This window comes from Bactrocera tryoni, chromosome 1 (genome assembly GCF_016617805.1).
Source record: "Bactrocera tryoni isolate S06 chromosome 1, CSIRO_BtryS06_freeze2, whole genome shotgun sequence".
NCBI lineage: Eukaryota > Metazoa > Arthropoda > Insecta > Diptera > Tephritidae > Bactrocera > Bactrocera tryoni.
In genome coordinates, this window is record NC_052499.1 from 203,721 (window position 1) to 229,046 (window position 25,326).

General features: G+C 34.0%; 1 protein-coding gene across 4 annotated transcripts; it reads right to left on the reverse strand.

The window, feature by feature from the left end:
* Positions 1-5,901: 5,901 nt before the first annotated feature.
* LOC120766348 lies at positions 5,902-14,509 on the reverse strand. 4 transcript variants are annotated; one of them, XM_040091777.1, is made up of 7 exons: positions 14,469-14,509; positions 13,076-13,248; positions 11,117-12,474; positions 10,131-10,365; positions 8,545-9,188; positions 8,221-8,326; positions 5,902-6,854 (listed from the first exon to the last, which is right to left on the reverse strand). In XM_040091777.1, the coding sequence occupies exons 2-7, from the start codon at positions 13,140-13,142 to the stop codon at positions 6,658-6,660; spliced, it is 2,607 nt and encodes an 868-aa protein (XP_039947711.1). In that variant the 5' UTR covers positions 13,143-13,248; positions 14,469-14,509; the 3' UTR covers positions 5,902-6,657. The 4 variants fall into 4 exon arrangements, with proteins under 4 accessions (XP_039947711.1, XP_039947710.1, XP_039947709.1 ...); XM_040091776.1 differs by having other exon boundaries at positions 14,276-14,495; XM_040091775.1 differs by having other exon boundaries at positions 14,155-14,495.
* Positions 14,510-25,326: the final 10,817 nt, after the last annotated feature.

Consider the following 25,326-nt stretch of genomic DNA (forward strand, 5'->3'; position numbering starts at 1 on the left):
TATTGCTGTTGAAGACACATATGCTCACAGTGAAGGTAACGAACGTGAAAATGGCAGAAGCACAGTGCTGTTGCAGCGAATCAATGCTGAAGCTAGGGCAGCTTTAGCGCATGCGTGCATGGTTTTACAAATGTTAGTTTCGTATTCAGCGTCGCTTTGTAACTCCACGACTTGTATGAGCTCAAATTAAAATTTAAGAGTGATGAAGACCACAAAAGAATATAAACAGTAGTAATATTCCAACAATCACACATAAATGTAAAGTTAGCAGAACATCATGATTAAAGAAAGCAACTATTACATTGCTTCAGTAGCTATAATAAAACTTGTCAACAAACTTGTTTCAAAAACTTAATTAGTATTGATTCACCTACTACCCATATCCACCCCACACTAATAGTTATAATTTTTTATCAGTTGACTAGTTGTGATCGATCTCACGTAAAGATAGTGCGATCGTAAAATATTAACACAATTTTTTTTTTGCCAAAGTAAACTCTTGTGAAAGACAATTTTAATCCAATGAAAATATTTATTAAATTTTTTTATCATTCGACGCTAATTTTTAGAACACAATTAAAAAACAGGTTAGATCCATCTCGGTTTCTGGAATATAAAAAAATGTTAGAGAAAAGTGATCGTGGTGAAATTATTTACATTGTTACTAAATCGCTTGTTTACATAGAAGTTGCCTAAAAGTAGGCAATGCAGGTTTAAATCGATAACTAGCTTAAGATCGACAGAAAAGAATGGAAATATGTAAGTATTTTATACCGTATTTTGGCATAATTCTGCAATGTAAAGAATATATATTGATCATGTTTATACTTATATACGTACAATAGAGAAGTTGCTTAATGTTCGGCAGCACCAGTTCTTATCGCTACCTTATATGTTACGGGATTATCTTCCAACGTGACCGATTTTAAACCCATATACGTCAACTTTATACAAATGTAATACTTTAGATGTAATACAGCGTCTACCTGTAGGGATGACGTAGTTTTGGCAGCTCGAGGCAGCCATGATTATTTACGGATTTGTCTTAAATTGTGTCAGTGTGTTCAGTGTGGTTTCAGATTTTAGATTTTTAGATTATTACGCAAATATACGTGTAAGAGCTTTTCGCGCAAAAAAGGATCTTCTTAGAAAAGCCCATTTTTCGCTATTGGAATGAATCAACTCATCGTTTACGGCATTTAACCAGCAACACTCGAGGAGTTCGACGACAACATTCACCGCACTGTAGCCGAAATTCCAGCTGGAAGCTGCACCGGGTCATTCGAAATTGGCGGAGATATGCAAACGGAGCTTTGGTGGCCATTTGGCTGACATTTTGTTCAAATTATAAATGTCATGGAATTATATGCAAACAAAAAAACATAACCTCTTTTGACCAAATTTGAGTATTTTATTCCATTTTAACATCACGTCGTTATTGTTGGTAAACCTTGAATATCTTAGTTTATCCGAAGCAGATGCCTGGCGGTGTCAGAATTTTTGGTAGGGAGACCTTGTTTAATGAGACAAGAAAGCTTTTTTCTCAAAATTCATCATCTGCTCAATTGCGGTACATATGCATATACACACATACATATGTATGAATATCTAAAGCAGATTTCATGTATGCATCATGTAAACAAAATAAAACATCAGCAACATCTGGTCGTCAGTCAACACCATGCGCATTAAATGATGGCCTTTAAATAATGGGATTTTTATACCCTGAACAGGGTATATTAAGTTTGCCACGAAGTTTGTAACACCCAGAAGGAAGCGTCGGAGACCCTATAAATTATATATATAAATGATCAGTATGTTGAGCTGAGTCGATTTAGCCATGTCCGTTTGTCTGTCTGTCCGTCTGTATACATATATACGAACTAGTCTCTCAGTTTTTAAGATATCATTTTGAAATTTTGCAAATGTCATTTTCTCTTCAAGAAGTTGCTCATTTGTCAGAACTGCCGATATCGAACCACTATAACATATAGCTGCTATGCAAACTGAACGATCGGAATCGAGTTCTTGTATGAAAAACTTTTACATTGACGATATATCTTCACAAAAGTTAGCACAGGTAATTTTCTAAGGCAACAATGTAATCTCCGAAGAAATTGTTCAGATCGGTTAATTATAGCATATAGCTGCCATACAAACTGAATGATCGGAATCAAGGGTTTGTATGGAAAACTTTTGCATTTGACGTGGTACCTTCACGAAATTTGACATGGATCATTGCTTAAGATAATAATATAATCTCCAAAAAAATTGTTCAGATTGGATTACTATAGCATATAGCTACCATACAAACTGAACGATCGGAATCAAGTTCTTGTATGGATAACTTTCACATTTGATAATGTATCTTCACCAAATTTGGTATAGATTATTTTCTAAGAGAACAATGTAATCTCCGAAGAAATTCGTTCAGAACGGTTAACTATAGCATATAGCTTCCATACAAACTGAACACATAGTTACTAAAAGAAATGCACCTGTGAAGGGTATATTAGCTTTGGTGCAGCCGAAGTTAACGTTTTTTCTTGTTAAATATCTATTTTTGTATTAAATTATTTATACAAATATTTATCTGAAATTTATTCCAAATTCCTCAAGCCAAAGTGTAATATATCATACCATAAAATAGGGTTTAAACTTGATTCTATTCCGAATTAAAACGCCAAATGCTACCTTTTTCTGAAAACATGGTACTTAACCCTCATCGAGACCCTCGGGTCTGGCCAGGCATATTTTGTTTTTAAATGTTATTTAAATATATTTAGAGTGTAGCAAACGACTTGCGCTTCCAGGTAGCTTCCTAGAATTTTATTGTCTATAGAATTCAGAAAAAAAATTCGAGGATATTGTATCGAAAAGGACGAAAAAAGGATATTATAATATTACACCTTAGTGCACCAATGGAAAATATATGAACTTTGGTATGTTTCTATCACTTCGCATGGTTGATTTATCTGTTTTCATGTTCGTTACATGTCCAGATTGGTTTGTATGTTTATCTAGGTCAAATACTTTAGCCGCTAGAGCGTTTTAAAGGTTAAGAAAAAATGTAATTTTTCTCAAAATGTTACATTTTTTGTGAACGCTATTGCCACGCCAAGCGTGAACAAGGCAGTCAATTTGATTTCCACCAAATCGAGAGGTAAGAAATTTCAAAAATGTATCTATATTGTACATATATGAGCGTAAATACAACACGTATTTCCATACAAATGTATGTAAACACCACTTGGCCTAGCCAAGCACCGTTGGTTTCAACTAAGTGTATCAGATCGTTGGTCTCGACCAGGGTTAAATAAGTAGGGAAGGGATAAATACAGGTCTAACCGAAAATTTTTTACTTAAGCACTAAATTAAGATTAATTAAGGTATAAAATTGTAATTTGACGCAGGGGGTCGCAGACCTACCATGGACTACATATAATTCGTTTTTCTAACAAACCTTATGCCGAATTTGTCGGTCAGTGTATGAGTTGTCTGGAGTATATGTATATGTAAAATTTCTTGAATTTCGATCCTCTGGTTGACGCTTTACTTTTTAAGATATTTTCCTAGCTTTGATTCTTGCAAGTTGCAAGTTCGATTCCACCCGAACCTAGCCCATCCTTACTTATTTTTTATTACTTTGTGATTACATAAGTTACATAAGTTTACACAAGTTGTAATAATTGTTCACTTAAAATTTAAAGAGATTTAATTGCATCTGATTTTAATGCATTGTCGATGCTGGTAAAGTGTTGTGCGGAAGAAGAATTATTTCGTTATAAAAGAAAACGCTTTAAAAAGCATTGCAACATGGTTTACGTAATGCAAAATTTAGTGGCATTAATAGAAATCAGTGGAATTGAATAAATCTCCCTTTTGTAGCATGCTAGTTATACAAATGAACGATATCTGTTAATATAACGGACTGGCGAAAGCATTTGTTAAATCTTCTTACTTAATTTGGTATGGGGGTGATTTCGTGCTTCAAAAGAATTTCTTACGAGATCTTCTATACAGCTCTGAAAAAATTGTGCCTTAAAATATTCTCAGATACCCAAATGAAGGACTGATCTGTCCAAATGAAGGATTTGGTTGAATGTTTTAAATGAAACGAAGCAATCGAGGAGCAGAATTTTTTCATGAAACCCCTATGTTTTAGTTACAAAGCTTTAACCATGTGCCTTAACTAAATAATGTAATCAAAATACTATGTTATTTACCATAATTCCGTTTGTGATTTTCTATTAAGTTTTCGAACTGGAAGTCTAGTTCCGTATTTCATTTCCGGTCGGTGACATGTTCCTCTTTCCGGCCCGTGTGTATGTCCCGCATCTGGGTTCCTAATTTCTAAATTCGAACATTTTGTCCATAAACGATTAGTTTTTGATGATAGTATCCAACGTTTTGTTCGATAATTCTTTTTGACAATTATGCAGCCTAGATCTGATGAGTTTAGATGTCTTAAATATTTATGTCTAAATTTTCAAAAGATGCTCTCCTCAGTTTGTTCTTCGCTCCCTTCAATGCCCGTCTGCGGCCGTTTAAAAAAAAAAAACAAAAATGGCCCTCTCTCATGCTTTCCTATCGGTTAGTACCTCAGTTTGAAATAAACTTCCAGAGTTAATGATAAGAAAACATGAACTCTCTTACAGAGATTATTTGGAAATCGTTGGTATGAATTAGGCCAATGCTATAGAAATTGATGTATATGGAAGACTTAGCCCCGAGTATTTAGGATAGAAATTGGTTGACAAATTCATTAAAGTAAGGCCTTAACTTTAGATCATCTTCGGATTAGGAATGATTTAGTTGTCTTCCACATTTCTGTTAATATGAACAATAAAATTTAGTTTTATTTCGATAAGATAGAATTAATCATCGTTGCTTTAGTCAAGTCAGAGGTTTGTCATAATATACTTACTCAATGCATTTATATATAAAATAGCTTAGATTCCGATTCTCTGGTTGACGTTTTACATCTTAAATATTTCCCTGGCTTTGATTCTTGAAAATTGCAAGAGTAAAAAATGTTCGGTTGCACCCGAACTTAGCCCTTTCTTACTTGTTGGGTTTTATTTGCGTTCATTCGTTTTCACACAGTACAAGAAAGTAATAGCAATACTTATTCCCAGCAAGTCTGAGGGATTTAGTTTTAATGGTTTGCATATGCTTATAAGTTTGATATGCACATTAAACTTATTAGAGGCAGTACCACACCCACTATTCAAAAATTCTTAATCCAAAGGTATGTATTTATATTTGGATGCTCTGTGCAAAGTTACAATTTTGTATATAAATTATAGCACTAGTTTCCCTTAACGGTATTTTGAAAGCGTGGCAGTGATTAGATCCCATCCATCTACAATTGGGTGCCAAGGAACACGTTTATCAAGATTAATCTAGATTTCTCAAGTTTTAGTTGGGATTTCAAACGTCTTGTCAGTCTGATCATTTATTATACAAGTTGGAACTAAGTGAATAACTGAATCTCAAAACTTAACCAGACAAAGGATTGCATTCAGCGATAAACGTTTTGTTAGTACAACCACTTTGTTGTATACAAGCAACCTTCAATTCAAGTTAAGGTTGCTTGATAATGAAAAAAGATTTTAATATTGATCTGCCAGTTTTAATGATATATATACGCTACAATGCTCCGATCTTGACAACATTAGCGGAGATTGTAGCATTGCCTTGCAAAAAAATTTCCTCTGCTCTTCTAAATTTTAATTATCAATTGAGAGTCAAACATTGTATTTTGTTATGTTATATTAAAAGCGATTTCAACTAGGACGCAGGTGCACTTGTAGAGCTTTTTAATACTGTACGAACAAACATAATTGTAATATTTATAAACAAAATTCTCCCACGCTTTTTTAGAAATACTCTTTATTTTAATGGCTAGATTTTATTAAACAAATTTTTAGTGGCATTGGCACATAAATGTTTCAATTTATCCGTTGTATAATTTAGATTTATTGTTTTCCCGTAATAAACAGTAATAAATATATTGTGGCACAAACACATTGTTAGCATCTGATACTGTGGATAACAAACATACCTTTTTTGCCCTTAACCATTTTTAATTATGATCGTATACTTAGAAACCGAAATGCTTCTTCTACCTGCTTGACAAATCGGGCAAATATACTATAAATATCATTATTTAATCGATTTAATTTTTCTCATATTAGAAAATAACCTTTAAATTGCATTACAATATAAATTGAAATATAATATTACATATTTAAAATCTCAGTCTAAACTTATTTTACTTGGCAATGTTTTATTTACAATTTTCTATACTTACAATCAGTCAAAATTCTACAATATAAAATAGAAAACCTAAATCATGTTTTAAAAATAAAAAAAAAAAAAACGGTTAGATAAAATTAATTTTCAAGGTGGAAGACATTTGACTGTCATTACTGATTTATATTAGATATGTTTATAAGATCCATTAAATTTTATTTTCCTTTTATTATTATCATTATTCGAAGTCTTCAGAAGCGAAAATCAAATCGTTTACATATTAATTTAACGATGAGGTTACTATCACTAAAATGCATATTGTATGTTATTTGCCAAGTTGATATTATTCTCTGTGAATATCTCTTAAGTCGATTAAATCTTATACTCTGTATTCGTTATTCAACAGAGGTTAGTGGAGTCCACGTGAATCCATCGTTCTGCTCGATAAAAGTATTCGCAATGGCGTAAAAATGCAGTGAATTTTTGGTGCCACTGCCAAATTATCAGAGCTAAGATTATTTCTCGCCACTTACATTGGTTTGTAATCCTAATCCTATCATTAACCCCAGACGTTATCGCCGATGCCGAGTACTCGCCTGTAAGTAAGAGGATCATTAGAAAAAATGCGATTTAGAAAATTAAATATGACAATTTAATAGAATTGATGTTTTTTAATTACAGTATTTTAGTTGTTTCAGATGCTTCGGTATGTAATGTACTATAGAAAGTAGACAGCATTTAAAGTTGACTACTAACGATTTTCAGAATCTTTAAATATTATTAAGTAAATGAGATGATATTTTGAGATCGGCTATTTTCTCAATAATTGCGAGTATTGAAGCTCACTCACCCCTTAAATATTTGTATTTAGCAATGTATCTATTAGAATATATTAATATGATGAATAAAAGCGTTTACCGGGGCGTATGAGCAATGTCTAGCAAGTTGCGATACATAGTCAAAATTTATGCGGCCAGCTTATTCTACGACGCATAATCGATCGTATACAGTACCATCTTTTCATAAAATTAAAAGTATAAACACAAAAAATATCTAAAAAAATGTATTCTTATGAAGTAACACCATTGATTCAATTTGATCAGAAACTATCAATATCATGGGGCACTCGCTGCTAATGACATATTATGTAAATTAAATTATTTATTGAATGTGGTAAAACAGTTTTATTTAACCTTTTGTTTCTTGTCAGAGAATGTATTATAAATTGAACAAATGTGCCTACATATATACACACATTCATATTTAGCAGATTGCAAGGGCAGTGGATTCGACATGCTTTGTTGTTGTTGGCGGTGTTAATGTTAGCCACCGGAAACTTTTTACGTTGCTATCGCATTTATAAATATAATGCTTAAATGTAACACGATTTTATAATAACTAATTTTATTTACTGATTGCGTTCTCAATAACAGGACTTGCAATGCGGAGCCAAGCGGTAGTTGTCCAATCAATTAATCTCTGATACGAATAAGTTACTTGGATTCAAGCTCTGCGTCGGAATCAAATGAGCTTTACTAAAGGAATAAAATTATTGAAATACCAATAAAAAATACGCTTTTAAGGCACTTGAAACCAAGAGGTGTAAAGTAATTCTTAATATAAACTGACAGTAATATTCATACTTTCCTTACAATAATACATACAAGTATTTTTGGGATTAAATATATTAAGAATTATTTTAACTCTTTAGTTTAATGTGCATTAAAAGAATGTTTGATAGTATTTTAAACTAAATTTTTTGCCGCACGTGGTGTTTTCACTTTATTTAAGGATGTGTTTTGCAAAATTTGTTATTCAAATGACAGCATGGATAGGTAATGCTTTTAGTTGAATAGTTTTAGGTCTTAACTGTATGTAAGCTAATATTCGATACGAGCACAATTAATTTCGAAATAGAAAAGTAAATCTATAAATATAGTATGTTAATAAGAGAAAGTATACCATTCAGTACGTGAAGGACAACTGTTTTGGGAGCACTGTTAGATGGGCTGCAGGTGTAATTGCCGGAATCATTTTTCTCCACGGATGGTATTATTAAAGATGCAGCCTGTAAATAAAATTGTAAGATATACATTTTTCGTCGTAACGAGAGAAATGTTGCTGGTGTGCGTTGTGGGATCACAAATTTGCATCGCAGGCGGTTTATTAGTGTGGATTGTAAAAGTAGTTAGAGCACAACCAATGTTATTTTCAAAAAAAGGGACATGTTTCATCTTCTTTATACATAAATCTTAGTAAATACTTTATAAATATAAAGCTACTTACCGTTACATCTCGTACTTTTACTGCTGCCAACATTGTAATCGTTGTTGTTATTGTTAATGTAGTTGTCGGACAATGAGTCGTCTTTACTTTGGTTGGCACTACTGCTGGCACGATGTCCACTGCCGCCGCTACGGTGGGGAGAAAGGACAAAGTGGAGTTATCTGTGCCAAAATCAAAGCCACCGTCGCTGTCCGCTAAATCCATCGCGACGTCTGTACCTAATCGAGAAATTGGTAAAGTGGTCGAGGGCGTTCCTGTTGTCAATTTTGCATCCCTGACAGACGTTTGGACTACTGGTGTGCTGTTCTCTTCATTTTCAAAGTTGGTAGCCAAGACTGGTGCTTTGGGCTTTGCTGATGCGGCAGCAGCAGTATCGAATGGTGGAGTAGTTGTCGTTGCACTATCGCCTTGGGCCGTTGATGTTGTTGCTTCCGCGGTCGTTGAGAAATCGTGTAAAGGCCATTCGATGCGTTCGATTTCTGTGCGCCAACCCCTTCGGCTATGCAAATAAATCTGCTTATGATTATGGAACCAATTAATAAAAACTGGCGGGTCCAATGCCTGGCTAATTATGCAACGCAGCTTCACTTGACTGCCAGCCTTGACGTGTTGCGTGGGTTCACCTATCAATTCCGTTTTCGCTTCTGCACCAGTGAACAGGCGATGGCGACAGAGTGCAGCGGTCATCACAATGAAATGAAAGGGCGGTGTTGGATGAATCATATAGATGTAGGTGACATTAATGCGCAAACAACCGTCAAAAGTCGGATAACACATGTTATGAGTTATGAGTTCATACGTGTTTGAATGTTTTTGAGGGCATGTTGCAATTTTTCGATATTTTTATGCGAAATTAATTCGATGCATGAAATTAAGATAATGGAAATTTGATCAATTTAAATTATCATATTATTAAGAATAAACACATATATACATACATACATATACATATGCACATTTACATACATAGGTGTGCCAATTGCAATGATTGATTGCAATCATAACGACATTATATAAAAATTATGTGTCACGTTTTGTGCGGCTAAACTATTTTACCGGTTTTAATACAATTTAGCAAACTGTGTTCAGTTTTACATAACTTAGAAGATAGGATAGTTTAAATCTCAATTATGTTAAAAGTTAAAACAGTTCATAAACGAAAAATATTTTTTTCAAATAATAAGCATGTGGTCAAAATTTACATATGTAAGAATCATTTAAATATTTTATTGCTTCAAACAAATAAAATATCTACACATAGCTCTGCGAGAGAACAAATAATTTTTGTAGAAATATTCTACTGATTGTTTCGAATAAACAAGGCGGCTTGTTTTCCTTGTACGTACCATGTGGAACCGGTAAGACCTCAAGTTCAATTCTTTGGATTCTTAGTATAACGTCAATCTTAATAATATTTTCGCTGTATTGAATAGTTTATTTTAATAATACTGAATATATGTATGTATGTCATAGACACAGTAGCAAGTGGCCAGATTTTCTATTTATTTTTTTAATTTTTTCTTTTAAACGCATTACAACAGCATCAAATACCATAAGTACACAACATATTGTTCAAGACGACTTACCAACTACCCGCAATGTGACGATGGCACTCGACTTCGGCTCCGTAGATACCTGACATTCGTAGGTACCTTCGTCTTTAAGTTGAACATATTTGATTTGTAGTGACCAACGATCAGGTTTCGGTGCGAAAATTGGCTGGAATCTTTGGTCAGCTATGAAAGTCGTCTGATCAACTGTTAAAATGTGTCCATCTCGTATTCGTAACCAGGATATCGGTTTTCTCAGGATCTGCTTCACCTGTTTGGTGAAAAATAGAACAAATTTGCTAGAGACTTTATTTATAATTGACTTTCCACATGCCCAATATGCAATATACATACATATGTGTAATTATTGCCGTATACGAGTATTATCTCAATTATAAAATAAATTGAGCAAAGCATTTTAAGCCCTACTGTACTTGTATGAAACTCCATTAATGATTATTTACATATTCGATGCATTTCATCAGTGTGCATCTATCCTCAAATATTCATAATACAGTAATTAGAATATTTGTAAAAATCCACAACTTGAAGAGTTATATATGTAGTTTAGGGCAATATGGATCATGAAAGTGCATCGCTGCTGGCTTTTGACATTCTACCTCACATTGCCATCTTAAGTACAGTCGTATCTGCGATATCATTGCCGACCCGAGACAATTTACAGTCTGCGCTTTCCACTAGCTGCAGACACAGGTAGTGTTAGTAAGAACTGAATTACCGTAAACAAATTTGGAACGATATCTAGTTAAATTTTTGAACAAATAAAATTTAAAATGCTCAGTGACATACTGTTATGAGCAATTTTTCTGCCAAAGCTTGTACCTCGTTGTATAAATCTGTCGGCTGGCACTGGGCGATATCAATTGGATACCGTCACCTAAGTCACGTAAAATGGGATCGTCCTAACGACCACTTGATATAAAGGACGTAAGTGCTTTCTCTTTAAAGCAATATATATAACTTCATGGCGTTTGACATACAAACTTATAAATTGGACTTACATTACAGGGGAGATAGGCATGTGTGCCAGCCTGACTGATCACCGTTTGGTGGTCGTCGATGGATGGAATAGGCCGTGGTGTTGTTGTTAGTGGAGGTCGATTCGTCCTTGCTTTCGTTGTTGTTGGTGATACCGTTTGAAACTGAAACTCTTTAGTTGTGGTGTGTACAATTTCTTGGTCAAAAGCAAGACCAAAAGTTGTGTCCGAATAAGGTCTAGTTGTTAGAATCGTCGGCACAATATTCGAATTTCGTGAAGGATCAGTTTTATTTTTTACTGTTTGGTTAGAGAACACCATGATTATTTTAAAGTCGGTGTCATTGCCGATCAAATAGTTTTCGGTTTCTGGCACAACTTTCATTGCTCTAACTGGTGCGATTGCTGTTAAATTTAATTGTTGTTGCTTCACTTGACGAGTGCGTTGTTGACGAATTTTCCTCACCGAATCTGTTTGCAGTTTCGGCGACTTGCTATTGCTATTAATTAAGTGGTAGTCATTACTGTGTGGGCTATCTCTCTGAGGTTGGGTCCGCTGCAGGGGGAAAGTGTGACGCTGTAGTGTCTGTAGTATATGCTGATATAGGCTACAAATATGTTTGGTATCATGTTCATCTACAATGCGGTTGTCGTCATCAACTTTTCGAACCAATAATTTTTTGTCGTAGTCGTAATTGTAATTACATTTTTCTTTATTTTTAATATTGTAATCTCTGTAGGGATGTCTGATATCAGTCGTATTTTGGGGACTCGGTTGTTCGTATTCGTTATTTATACTAGATAACGGAAATAATTTGACCTCTGATTGCGTTGGAGATGGAGATGTCAGCTTTTTCGTAGCAGGTGCCACTTTTGCTGATGAATTTCTTATGGTCGCAATTGTTTTTGATGTCATTTCTGTTGTTGATTCTCTAAACTTTCCGACAGTCTCTGTCAAACTTAAAGATCCCTTTGTCTTGTGGTTTATTAATGCCTTAGTTAATGTTGTTGTAGGGATAATAGAAAATTTAACATCTTCAGACGCTTTATGTATGTTTCCTTGAACGCCTTGACGAGATAATTCCTCTTTTTCTTGCCGTTTCATTGTTAATGATGTCAGTGATGGCTTTACTTTCACTCCATTATCCAAAATTAGTTGCCGCGCTAGTGTTGGCACTGTCTTCGACTCTTTCGAATTCATTGCACGGGAGGTAATAGCTATAGAAATTTCTTTAGCTTTTCGATACGTTTTTAAACTGTTTTTCTTTATCTTTACTTCCACATCAGCTGGCACAACTGGTTTTAATACCAGCGGTATTGAAGTAGTTGAAATGGCTTTTTCGGCCGTCCCTGCTGCCCTCTCGATAACATTCAATGTCGAACCTGTGGCATGATAAATGCGAAAACTGGCAAGTTACAAATTTAACATAAGAAAATTACGGTATATTGTATAATTGTTATTATTTCTGAGGGCGAAGCAGTTAAAGCGAAAAATTCACACAATCTGGCAAAGAACATTAAGCCATCCGAAACACATACAAAACCCGCATATCGACACCCACAATTAAGGGTTTAATTTGCTTGCGATTAGAAAAAACGGATCAAAAACATTAATAACGCTGTTGAAGCAAAGAATTTCTACCGATGTAATTGAAATACGATTTTCTCTCTTGAATTTAGTGCACGTGGCTGTCATTCCTTCAATTGCAGGACCTCTGAAACCGCTAAGTGTTTCTCGATAGGGGACCATTTAAAAATTAAATATGACAAATTGCTATTAGATCGAGTGATAAAAACGACGTTAAAATTTTATTTAACATAAAATGCGCAGCCCAAATTAGGACCAGCTATTCGCCACGTGACTGGCTAATAATAATATATTTATACAACCAATTTACCTTGATTGTCTGGTTTTTGGGGTAAACGATACTAGTATATGTATATGCAATGAAGATTTCTTATTATCACATTTTTTCTTACTTACCTGGGATGATTACTAAAACACCGAATAGAATCCACCAGTTAGAAGTATTAATACCTTTCAAATCCATTAAATCTTTATATTGGTTCGGAAGTATGAAGTAATTAATGTCTGCTGCTATATATAGTACACATTATATATCAAAGAATAACAGGTGGTAACGTTCACATAGTTTCCTGTCAAATTGAGATTGAGTAAGATCGATATGCAATATTTCTAATTTCATGATCCGCCGCATTACAAGTGAATTCAATCACTGCGTGTGAATAAATCGGAAGAACGAAATTTCGAAGTAACTCTGCATATTGTTTATTTTGTTTTACTGTTCTGATTGTACACTACTGAACCCGTTCATTGCGGGTTTCGATGATTTTATGGGAATAACCAAATATACTATATATCACATTATTTAATAATGAAATTGATTGAAAATTTTATTTCTTTAAATTTATTCACTTTGCTTTAGAATTTTTATTATATACTTATTTGTTTATTGTGTGGTTTGCAGCGGAGAGAAGAATATGTTTATACCAGATGGGTTCACGGAAATTGATTGATTTGTGATTTGTGAAACTTAGAGGAAGTCTGGTAAAATATACATTTTTGCGTTACTTCCTCATTTTAATAGGTTGCGTTCAAAAACGCACTTCTTAGTTATGTTTAAAAAATCGTTTTTGAAACTAAATTTAAAACTGGAATTTGTATTCGAATGATATGTACATATGTCATATCAAAGAGCTAACCAGTTATAAAATATATAATAGCCTCTAAAGATTTATTCTACATATTATTCCAGATTTACTTTTATTAATCGACTTTACAACTTACAATCAAGAGATTTACTGATATAATTTTTCCAGATTCTACCATACAACAGGGTAGTCAACAATACAATACCCAATTTTTAGTAAGTATAATTTCAAATGATTTAGGAGAATTAAAATATCATTTCTCGCTATTTCTTCTGGATACTGTGCGGATATATGTATGTATATGTAAATATTGTATAAACAAACATTTTTCAGTATATAAAAAATTAATTATACGTTTCGTATAGCTTTTTTGTAATTATTTCAGTTAACCGTTTGAAATTCTAAATCCAACACTTAATAACGCAGAAAAAACGTAAAATGTATCGCTTCCGTGACGCCCCTTCGCTGATTAAACCGCAAAGTTCACACTATTATTTGATGATTTGTTTACACTAATTGCTTCCTCTATTTCCACTTCGCATGGAGACTCAGTTGGTCATAATTTCAATCAGTATTTCGGGACAACGTGTCGTATAAGCAACTTAAAATTATGGACGAATTACTATGCTTGCATATATTCAGTAGACAGTTACTATCACTTTTCATAGTTTATTTCTTTTTATATGGCAGGGACTGCTATTTACCGCGCGAAACGGTGCATCTGCACGAGATGCTCCTCGTTAACTGATAATAGTATTCAACTGTGGTTTCCACTGATGTCCACATTTTATACTCCATTCAAAGCTGTGGGAAATGAGAGAATTTATCTTGAGTTTTAATTCGTTAACAGTGAGAGACAAAACCAAAATTGTCCTATGGCCAATCTCTAGATACTTCATTCTGTGAACGATTTAACATATGAGCGATTGCTTTTTACTAAAGCTTTCCCATTATGATAAAAAGATCCGTAAACATTTAACAGCACATTGAAGACCAACTGTAATAAGTTAAAGAAAACCTCTACTTTAGATAACTTCGTTAAAGCAAAGTAAACCATGATATTTACTCTCTCCCTCTCTCTTAACTTTCTCTATGTTACTGTTATTTAACAGAAAGGATACGTCCAACAAAGCCATAAACGACCAAAATTAGCGAGACGAAACAAATTGAAATGAAACACACACAACTGTTATTTTCATCGTAATCAACACCCAAACAGCAGATATCACAAATCGAGCTCAAGCGATGTCCATACATACTAGTATGTTCGTATGTTATTTTATACATATATATTTATATAAACCGACAGAATTTTTAACATCTGCCACTTTCATATAAATATCAATTCCTTTAAACACGTGTTCATACGTATGTCTATTTAAATGCCGATGTGATGCACACATAATATATATGTATATTCATTCCTATATTTGTACATGATAGATGTGGTCAGCAAAATTACATTTTACAAATACGATATTTTCACCAAAATTCGATTTATTGATGTTATTCATAAAATGCCAATGATAACAAATTGTTATGAAGCGACTTCCGATTGTTAGATTGGAACTCATGTATAGTGCTATATAGAGCCTCCATATAGAGAGTGTGATTCGTTAAATACACTTGAATTAATAGATCCATATCTTTGTAACTACGAATATGGTTGTGGTTAAATATTTCCAAGGCCACCGCCTAATTTCATGTTTTCTTGGAAACATTGGAGTAAGTGTTCACAAATTGTACATCTTATACATAAAAATGAATCGCAAAATGTGTTGCTAAACGCATAACTCAACAATGCCTGGATCAATTTGGCAATTCTTTTTTTCAAATGTTCGTTGAAGTTAAAAGATGGTTTTTACGGTTTTTGCCCATACAAACGTTATATAAAAATGAATGTTTGTTTGTTAGTAACCAACCTTGATGAAAATTTCAGAGGTTGTTCGTTGTGGATCGGGAAAGATTTCGAAATAAAAAAACCTTATACTTTTCATGAGGAAAAGTTGGAAAATTGGATTTTCGTTTGTTTTGTTTTAAAATATTTTGATTTGTAAATTATTTGAATCGTTCAATTTCGGTCGCTTGCTCTTTTATTACGGCTATTCAAAAGAAAAATCATTGAAAATTATTCAGTGAAAATTTTATATGTGTTTCACACAAGGTGATCAATTACAGATTGAAATTTGTTACGAAGCCACGAAGAGGTCGCGCTAATATCGGTCTGCGTTCTTTTTGCCATCAATGTATGGCAGCCCAAGACACATGGACGAGTACTCCCAGGATGCGATGACATACATGTGGAATTATGGATCGCGGTCAACCAGCAAGCGATCGTCACGATGTCACAGCACGACCTTTCAAACAACAGCTACGATGTTTGATGGACTTTATCCTTAAGCAACGTATGGTATATATGGTGCTGTTAGATGCTGGATGTACATATTCTGTTGAGTAGCAAAAAAGAGGTTTGCCGCACGCACACATTCTTCTTTGGATGCGGATGGTGGTTACACCAGATCAAATTCATGAAAACATTTCTGCGGAAATTCCTGATCCAGAGATAGATCCAGAATAATACGAAGTGGTGAAAACCAATATGGTTCATGGACCTTGCGGGCATCACAATCCCACTTCGGTTTGTAGGTCTGACAATAAATGCACGAAACACTATCGGCCTGCTTTTCTTTCTGAAACACAAACCGGATATGATGGATATCCATTGTATCGGCGTCGCTCACCAGACGACGAGGGCAGAACATTCAGCATTCAATTTAGAAGAGTGAATACATTGCAGTCAGTGGAAACACCGCCAGCAACAAAATTGGCCTTGACGAGTTTTTTCTCAACTTGCGTCAGTGATCCGTTTGCGAGAACATTGCTCTATTCGGAAATGCCTTGATATTATACATGGAATGTGTCGTCGAAGAAATAGTTACGCAGAAAGCAAGGCCAACCAGTAGACGGACATCCAGGTGTGCACTCAACTAATGCATTAGGACGAATTTACACAATCCACCCGAAAAAACGCATCTACCTTCAGTTGCTATTGATTAATATACGCGGTTCAACTTCATTTGAGTCATAGCGTGGAGTGAATGATACGGTGTGTGCAACTTTTTGAGAAGGAAGCCAGCAATTACAATTACTGGAACATGATAATCACTGGAATCAAACGATGACGATGCTATAGCTACTTCGAATGCAAGTGAAGCTCGCACACATTAAAAAAATGTAGAAAAATCGCAAATAAATTATTTTCAACACAATTTAAATTCAACTTTGTTTTCATTTCATATTAGTTAAATGATTAGGAAAAATAAGAGAAGTGGTATGTGTAAATTATATGCGAGACAAATAAAACAAAAAGTTAACTTGGAGATAAGAGTACGACGAGTGCAACAAATATTTACGTGCATGCGAATTAGATAGTATTTATGGCAAAAAGTGTGACAGCCTTCATTGACACAAAAACACAAAAAACTCCAGTTTGCTCTGTAATAACAAAAATGAACTCGGAATACAACATTAAATTGCTGGATTAGGTGCCTACTGATTTCGGTTAGTACTTTATTAGAAATGAATCCATTTTCCAGCAAGGCAATGCAGCAATTTATCGTTTCAACAAAACGGTTGATTTCTTGTTGTCTCGGAACATGCAATTTCTCGATTAGGTCGCAATTAGTCCCGATCGAAACCCTGTGAAAAACTTTTCGTCTGTGTTATCAGCTGAGGTTTTCGAACAAGACGGCAATTTGAAAACGTAAAATGCCTAAGAAATGCCATTGTCCCAATACTGACAACAATTGAACAAACCATTATCCATTCTTTAATTACATTTTATTTTTCTAATAAATGTTAAAAACACAATGCATAATAAAAGTGTTTTTATATTTATTTCGTTCGATTTATTTAAATTATGTTTGAGAAATCTAGTATAATTTAATTTTTTTCCAATAATAACTATATCATAATTTGAATTAAATAATTATTCGAAACAATATATTGCATATATATGTATTTCAAACGCTTAACAGTATTAATTGCCCTCTGAAACTTTGGGCGTGGCATTGGAAAGGCTAATGTATCCGTATAGCCGAAACCTGGGCTTTAAAAAACTTCGAAGACCAATTAGCGAAAATGCGATGTGAATACAAAACAATGACTGAGCCATTGAGTCTGGACATGTTCTAATAAAGCAAGTATGCAAATATAAAGAATCATAAAAATCATAAAAAGCATAACGCCACGGCTGAGGGGGAAATGATGTGTGTTGAAGTGTGCGTGGAATTTTTTTTAAATCCTGCAGCCAGCACTGATTCAAAATGCTGCATGGGGTTTAGTTGGTCAACAAGTTCGCCGAATATTTGCGTATGCTTGAATAAGAGAATCTGCTAACATACATAAAATATAAAAATTTATTAAACTCCCAAGTTTAAACTTCTTTAAGATTATTTGGAAATTTATTCAAAAGCAAAGCTATAAATAAATACAACTAAAAGAAGGCATTAGGAGTTCGTAAATTTTTTAATGTTTGCTGCTTTTATTGCTTCAAATTGTTAACATATTTTCAGAATAACTGGGAATCAAATTGAATTTAAAGAAATTAAATCTGTGTTGATTTATGTTTAATTTAGTCAACACTGAACATTTTATTATCACTAAATTTTACTTGATAATATGAATAGTATAAGTGAGCTTATTTTTTCTTGATTCTTATCGTTAATCAAATATTTACTCTGCTCACCTGGCCAGCAAACTCCAACGGTTGGCGAAATAGGGCCAGTCACACTGTAAAAAGTGGTGCAAAATTAAAGCAATAATTATTTTGCCCCAAATTCTGGATCTCTATACAACACTTGAAACATACTAATGCTAATTGTATATAAAACTTATCACACTACTGTTATCTTCAGCAATTTTGCTCGCAAATGTCTTTTTAATAAATTGCAATTTGTTTTTAAAATAATTTTTGAATGACTTGGGTATGTCACGAAGACGCTTTACTTTAATTTTGTACAAGTCATTCGAAGCTAGATATTGCGGTATGTCTAATGATAATGGCGAATAATTAATACTGTTCACTTGCTTTATCTTAAAGCACTACAACACCCGTCATTGCAGAAATTTAAAAAAATGTCTGCATAAGCCATTGAACGCACGGGTATGATTGTTGCATGGTACAGATGTTGGATTCGCCTTGGCACAGATGCACAGTAGCGCGAACACTGTCACGTTGACAGTTATTAACTGAAAACCGAAACTTACAACAACTCAACTAACGTAAAGTAAACGCAAACGTTTGTTGGCAATAATTTGATAATTTTAAAGCGAAGCTATACTTTCAAAACCAAGTTGAGATATAAAATTAATGTAGCTAATTTAATAACGGTATTCATTTTATGATGCAAGACTATCTTCAGAAGCATGCATAGCGATTTGTTGCAAATTACAATGAGATTTGTGAAATGGAAAATGTAAATATATTTAAATATATGTAATACTGTTTTATGTGATAATATTTTGATATGATTTGATCATAGGAAAAACAATCACGGATAAATGAAGAAAAACTGACTTATTGCAATATTGCCATCGAGCGCTTATTTAACCCAAGTTGCCATTTTGCCATTATTACAAAAATGCCACATTAAATAAGTACCCCTATGAGAGGATGAGAATGCAGAAATCAAATTCTAAAATTATTGTTTATAAATTTTGTTTACATTTCTTGTAATCAGAAATTCAAAACGAAATTTAAATTCTTTAAAGATTATGAAAAATTACTATGACTGTGTGTCTCGGTAAAGGTGAGGGTAACTAAACTCTTTCACTCATACCCTAAACGTCTGGTGTTCACCTTACTAGGATAATCGGAATTCATCTACATGATACATTTTTATACTCTTGCAACCTGTTGCTCAAAATATTAAATTTTTGTTCACCTAAACGGTGTACGTATCACCTAAAACTAAGTGAGATAGATATAGGGTTATATATTTATAGTGTAGATGGGCGTAATCAGACCAATGGCACGCCCACAAATCGCCATTAACCGAAAACATATAAAGTGCCATAAGCAAGCACCTAATTAAGATATAACTTCAAGACCCTAGGTACCGAATATTTGGAACCCAGTACCTATAGTTGACTTTTGATCGAAAATGTCGGTCAAGTTTGAGATATATAATTGAAATTATATATGTCAAAAATGGGATGAATCGGAATACTTCCCTTAGCCCCATACACCTAATATAAAGATTTTCGAACTTCCGGGTGACTTTGTATCGCATATATCAGCCAATATTTGAGTTATTATATTTCAACAAAAAGGAGGTGTTTTACTGATACTAATGGATATTTGTGCTTAAAATGAAAAAAATTAGGTAAAAACTTGCTATAGCCCTAATTTAACTAATATCAGGATTTTCGAACATCCGGCTGACTTTGCTATATACATATAGTACGATTGGTTTTTTAGTATGTGGTATTGAGAAAAATAGATAAAATCGGGTCTACCCCCAACTCCCATGTATTAGATATGTACCATATAGTGACTTTCGTTTTTCTAACAAACTTTATGTCGAATGTGACGGTCTGTGTATGAGTTATATTTTGTATATGTATGTACGTGTGCGACAAAACAAAAGCACGGAATCTATGTACCTTGTCGGTATTTAAATTAATAAAATCATAAAGTTCGTTATAAATGATTTTATTTTTATTTTTATAACTAGTTCATTCATTCTTCCTTTTTGAATTAGTAAAAATTAAACAAGTTAACTTATTAAAAAAATATATAAAATTCCATATACGAAAAACTCCAAAAATCTGGTGCGACAAAACTAAAGCACGAAGTGGTTTTATGATTGAAAATATTATGTCTTTCAATATTTGGTTGCGTATCCCTTATTTTTCAATACAGCTGCACATCGGCGAGGCATGGACTCAATTAATTTATTTGGTGTGTCCCAGGAAATGCTTTTCCATGCTATCTTTACTTGTATGAATAACACGTCCTTCCAATTTTCCATTGATTCTGTATGGGATTGAAATCTGGTGTTTGTGCGAGGCACTTCGAAACCTCAATACTGTTATCAACAAACCACTGTTTTACACAAATAGCAGTGTATTTCTGGTCGTTGTCATGTTGATAACTCCATTTTAAAGCCATTTCCAAATATTCTAAAAAACATTTTTATGCTTATATTTGTCCATTATACTGTTTATATGATGAATTGGCTCTATTCCATTCCCTGAAAAACAACACCACACTAGTACATTGTCTCCACCAAGTTTCACCGCGCTTGTTTTATAAAGTTGATTTAGACGTTGTCCTTTCGATTCGCCAGAGAAAAGTAGAGTTTGCCGTTTGGTAGTAGTCCAATTTATGTGCATCATCACAAATTCCAGTCGCGCCAGTCTGTTCTTTAAAGAAATATACGGCTTTTTTGCACTCCTGTAGCATGAAAATCCCCCATGGACAGCTCGACCATATATGGATATCTGTAATATATTTAACCGTAATTGTCTTACAATATATGTTGCCGATATAAAAGGATAATTTTTTATTGCCCGAATGACTGCCTTATCCTCTCGTTCAGTTGTTTTCCGCGGCCTTCTACCTCTATGCGCTGTAACCAAAGAACCTGATTTGCGTAATCGGCTAAATGTTCGGGAAACAATAGGATGATTTATTCCAAACTTTTTTGCAATAGTCATAACCGATAATATTCTTTGAATATGTGGTATTTTACCCTCACTCTACGTTTGATTTGTTGCTTATTACTGTTGCTAACTATCCAATTTACTTTTTTAATTACATCTAACACGGTGTACTTCTTAAATTCTTACATTTAAAAGTCAAGAGCGATGTCACTTATACATTCCCACTTACAAGTTCATACATACAATTGTATAAACTTAAAAATTTCGGGACTCAGGCGAAATCGAAAAAGTTTCAACCAACTGTTGCTATTAAAACTTGTGGAAATTGGGAATTACACTTTTAAATGTGAAAATCATCAAGGTGAAGTTTCTAATATCTAAAAAGAAAAGCTCCATTTTCGGACGCACCAAAATAAAGTAGAAACAAGAATTATAATACCCTTCACAAATACAAAAGATTTCATACAAGAACTTGATTACGGTCTGTCAGTTCCATACCAATTTTGGTAAATATATCTTCTGAAATGAAAAAGTTGTCCATAAAGCAGATCTTTTGGCAGCTATATGCTATAGTGATCCGATTTAAACAATTTCTTCGCAAATTGCAAAACTGCTTGAATTCGGACTTCCCTTTGTGAGGCTGATATCCGCCAAAGTGATCCGATATCGACGATTCTAAAGCAAGCGAATTGGGGAGGAAAGGATGTGTGCAAAATTGCAGATCTTTACCTCAAAAATCGAGGAACTAATTCGCATATAAACAGGCGGACATTACTAAATCGACTCAGATAGTCATACAGCTCATTTATACATACATATATACCTATATGGTCTCCGATGTTTCCTTCTAGGTGTTACAAATATCGTGGTAAACTTAATATACCCTGTTCAGGGTATAGAAAATAAAAACTGATAAAGCAAATCAAGTGAAAAAGTAAATAAGTGGTAGCAGGGACAAAAAAATTCTTGAGATACATAGCAGTACACGAACAATACGAACTAAAATACCATAAAATAAATAACAACAACTTCCCTGAACAAGCAACCAATTGGAATAATATAACAAAAATATCCTTTTCATTTTCGGTGCTGGTTACGATAGTTGAGGCAATGGAGTGCTCATCGTTTTCTTATTATTATTTATTTTTTTTTTTTGTTTTTACTCCAATGCAAAGCTAACAGTGATATCCTGCACTTGGTGGCATTCGTTGATTTGCCTGTCGCTAAAGAAATTGCATTTGAAGTAGAAGAAGCACAACATTCACGGTAATTGTTGAGCCTCGGCGACAGCGATAGTCGCGGTAAGTCAGAAGTGATATCTTAAAAAATATGAAATAGAAAACAATAAGTAAAACAACAACAGAAGAAGAGAGCAAACGAAAACAGATTGTAGAACAATGAAGGCAAAAGGAGCGGGGCCCACAGTTACTGTGGCATAAGCAACTATAACAAGTAGGGAAACTTAAGTGCCCGTAAAATTTCCCCAAGGCCTAATGATAAAAGTTTGCACTATTCTAACCGCCAACAAGCTCTTGGACATTGCTATACCGCTGGGCATCCAGTCTACTCCTTGTAAATGCAATTTCCCTGATTAGTATTGTTAGCTTAACCCTTCATTCTTTTTTCACCCCGCTATATAACACGGAACATAATAATGTTACTGTAGTTATTTCAGCTGTTGTATTATCGTAATAAATGCATTCCAAGCAAAACGAAGAGTAATCAAAGTAAAATTAAAAATGAGCTTATTTGACTAACTCTTCGCTATTCAAATTAAACCATGATTCCTCGGACATGTGTGGGTAGTTTGTAGTAGCGGTTTTACAGTTTAACTTAATATAATGGTTTGTCAAAAAAGTCTTGCGGTATTTTCGCTAGTTGGCGCTGAAAGTGCGTAGTTCTAGTTTTATTCGTCGCATCGGGTCATGCTATACCTTTTTGGAAAGCTCATTTCACGCGCTAACACGTGTTTGATTGATTGTCGTTTCTTTTAAGTCGTTCGTGTTATAGCGTCGCAAACATGGAGCAAAATAAAGAGAAAATACGGCATATTTTACAGTACTACTACGATAAAGGCAAAAATGTATCTCAAGCCGCCAATAAAATTTGTGCAGTTTATTTTTTTTTATAGTTTTTCCACCGCACAACGATGGTTTCAACGTTTTCGTTCTGGTGTAGAGGTGGTCGAAGATGCGCCATGCTCCGGAAGGCCTGTCGTCGAAAATTGTGATCAAATCGCTGAATTGGTCAAAAGAGACCGGCATAGTAGCAGCTGTAGCATCGGTCAAGAGCTGGGCATGAGTCATCAAAAATTCATTTCAATTTCAATAAAAAAAAAAAAAAAATCAATAAAAATACCGCAAGGCTTTTTTGACAACCCATTATGTATGTGTTCACCTTTTTCATTTTTGTATGAATGAAAGGAAGCCTTTGGTTTGATTTATTTGGGCAGTTTGCATTCGCTTGCTTTTAGTAATGGCATTAATGTTATTGTGATGGTACTTGTTGTTGGCTTTCTTCAACTTCTAAAGTTATTTGCTTCTTTGAACGTTCTGGTGGTATTGGATTCTTTGCATCGTATGTGTTTGTTTTACCCGCAGTTCACTTTTATTCTTAGCTGTTCGAACTCGGAGCATCTTTTTCCTTAACAATTTCATTTAAAGTTTTAGGTTCCTAGAATCAATTTTTTATACACATCTAAGGATGTAATATTTGCGGCAAAACACTACATTTATATTAATTCATTTCAACCTGTAAGGTGAATGCAAATGTTTTTGAAAAGTTCAAAACTTTTTTTTGACCGCACTTTACCAATTTATGAGCATGTTCGTTTGAAATTATCATCCATTGAAAGTTTAACACCAGTAAACAAATAATTACACTTTTCAGATAAGACACCACCCTTGCAAGCCCTGTAGTAACATTAGGTGCTGTCAGTACAGTGACAACTAACTTCAAAAACTTTGTACCCGGTTTTCCAATAGGGATGACATGATTTTTAAGTGTCGTTTCGGCCATTTCTACTATGGCATGATCTTTAATTTCTTTTCATTGTATTCAATAATGTTTACAATTTTATCATGAAAAGATATACGCAAGAATAACGCTTACACATTATTCAATTTTATTATTATCGTTCTCTAATTGCAACTTTTCGTGCTCTTTTGCCATTTTATGGACGACTCACTTTCATCTGAACAATACTGTCGATTCTGGTGGGATAAGAATCCATAAATAATTCATGAAAATTCATTATATTCACCTAAATTGACAGTTTGGTGTGGTTTTTGGTCTGGTGAAATTATCGGTCCGTACTTTTTTCCAAATAAAGCTAGTGACACCGTTACTGTCAATGGAGAGTGGTATAGATCGATGATGGCTAACTTTTTATGGCCACAATTGGAAGAAGTCGGTTCCAACAAAGCGGGGCTACGTGCTGAACAGCACGAGCAACAACCGAATAATTGCGAAAAAACTTTGGGGATTTAATTATTTCAAGAAATTGTGACATTAAATGGCCTCCAAGAAGTTGTGATTCAACACCATAAGACTGCTTCTTGTGCGGTTATTTGAAGTCATTGATTTCCTGCAATAAACCGGTCTCTATTTAAGTTTTTGAGCGTGCTATTCATGACGACTCGACTGAATTCGTTCCTGCAAAAGAAGTGGTGGAGGCCATTTGGATGACATTATATTCAGTACTTAATTGTATCGATTGTACTTCCATTAAATAAAAAACATTTGAATTTCCTGAACCATTAGTGTGAGTGTGTGTTTAACTTTTTTGAAGGTATCGTATTAGTCTTATTGGAAAACCCTGTATATGATAGTATGAATTGACTTATGCAATGAACCAATGTCTGATATATTTTGAAAGTTGCCAAAATTTTTGAT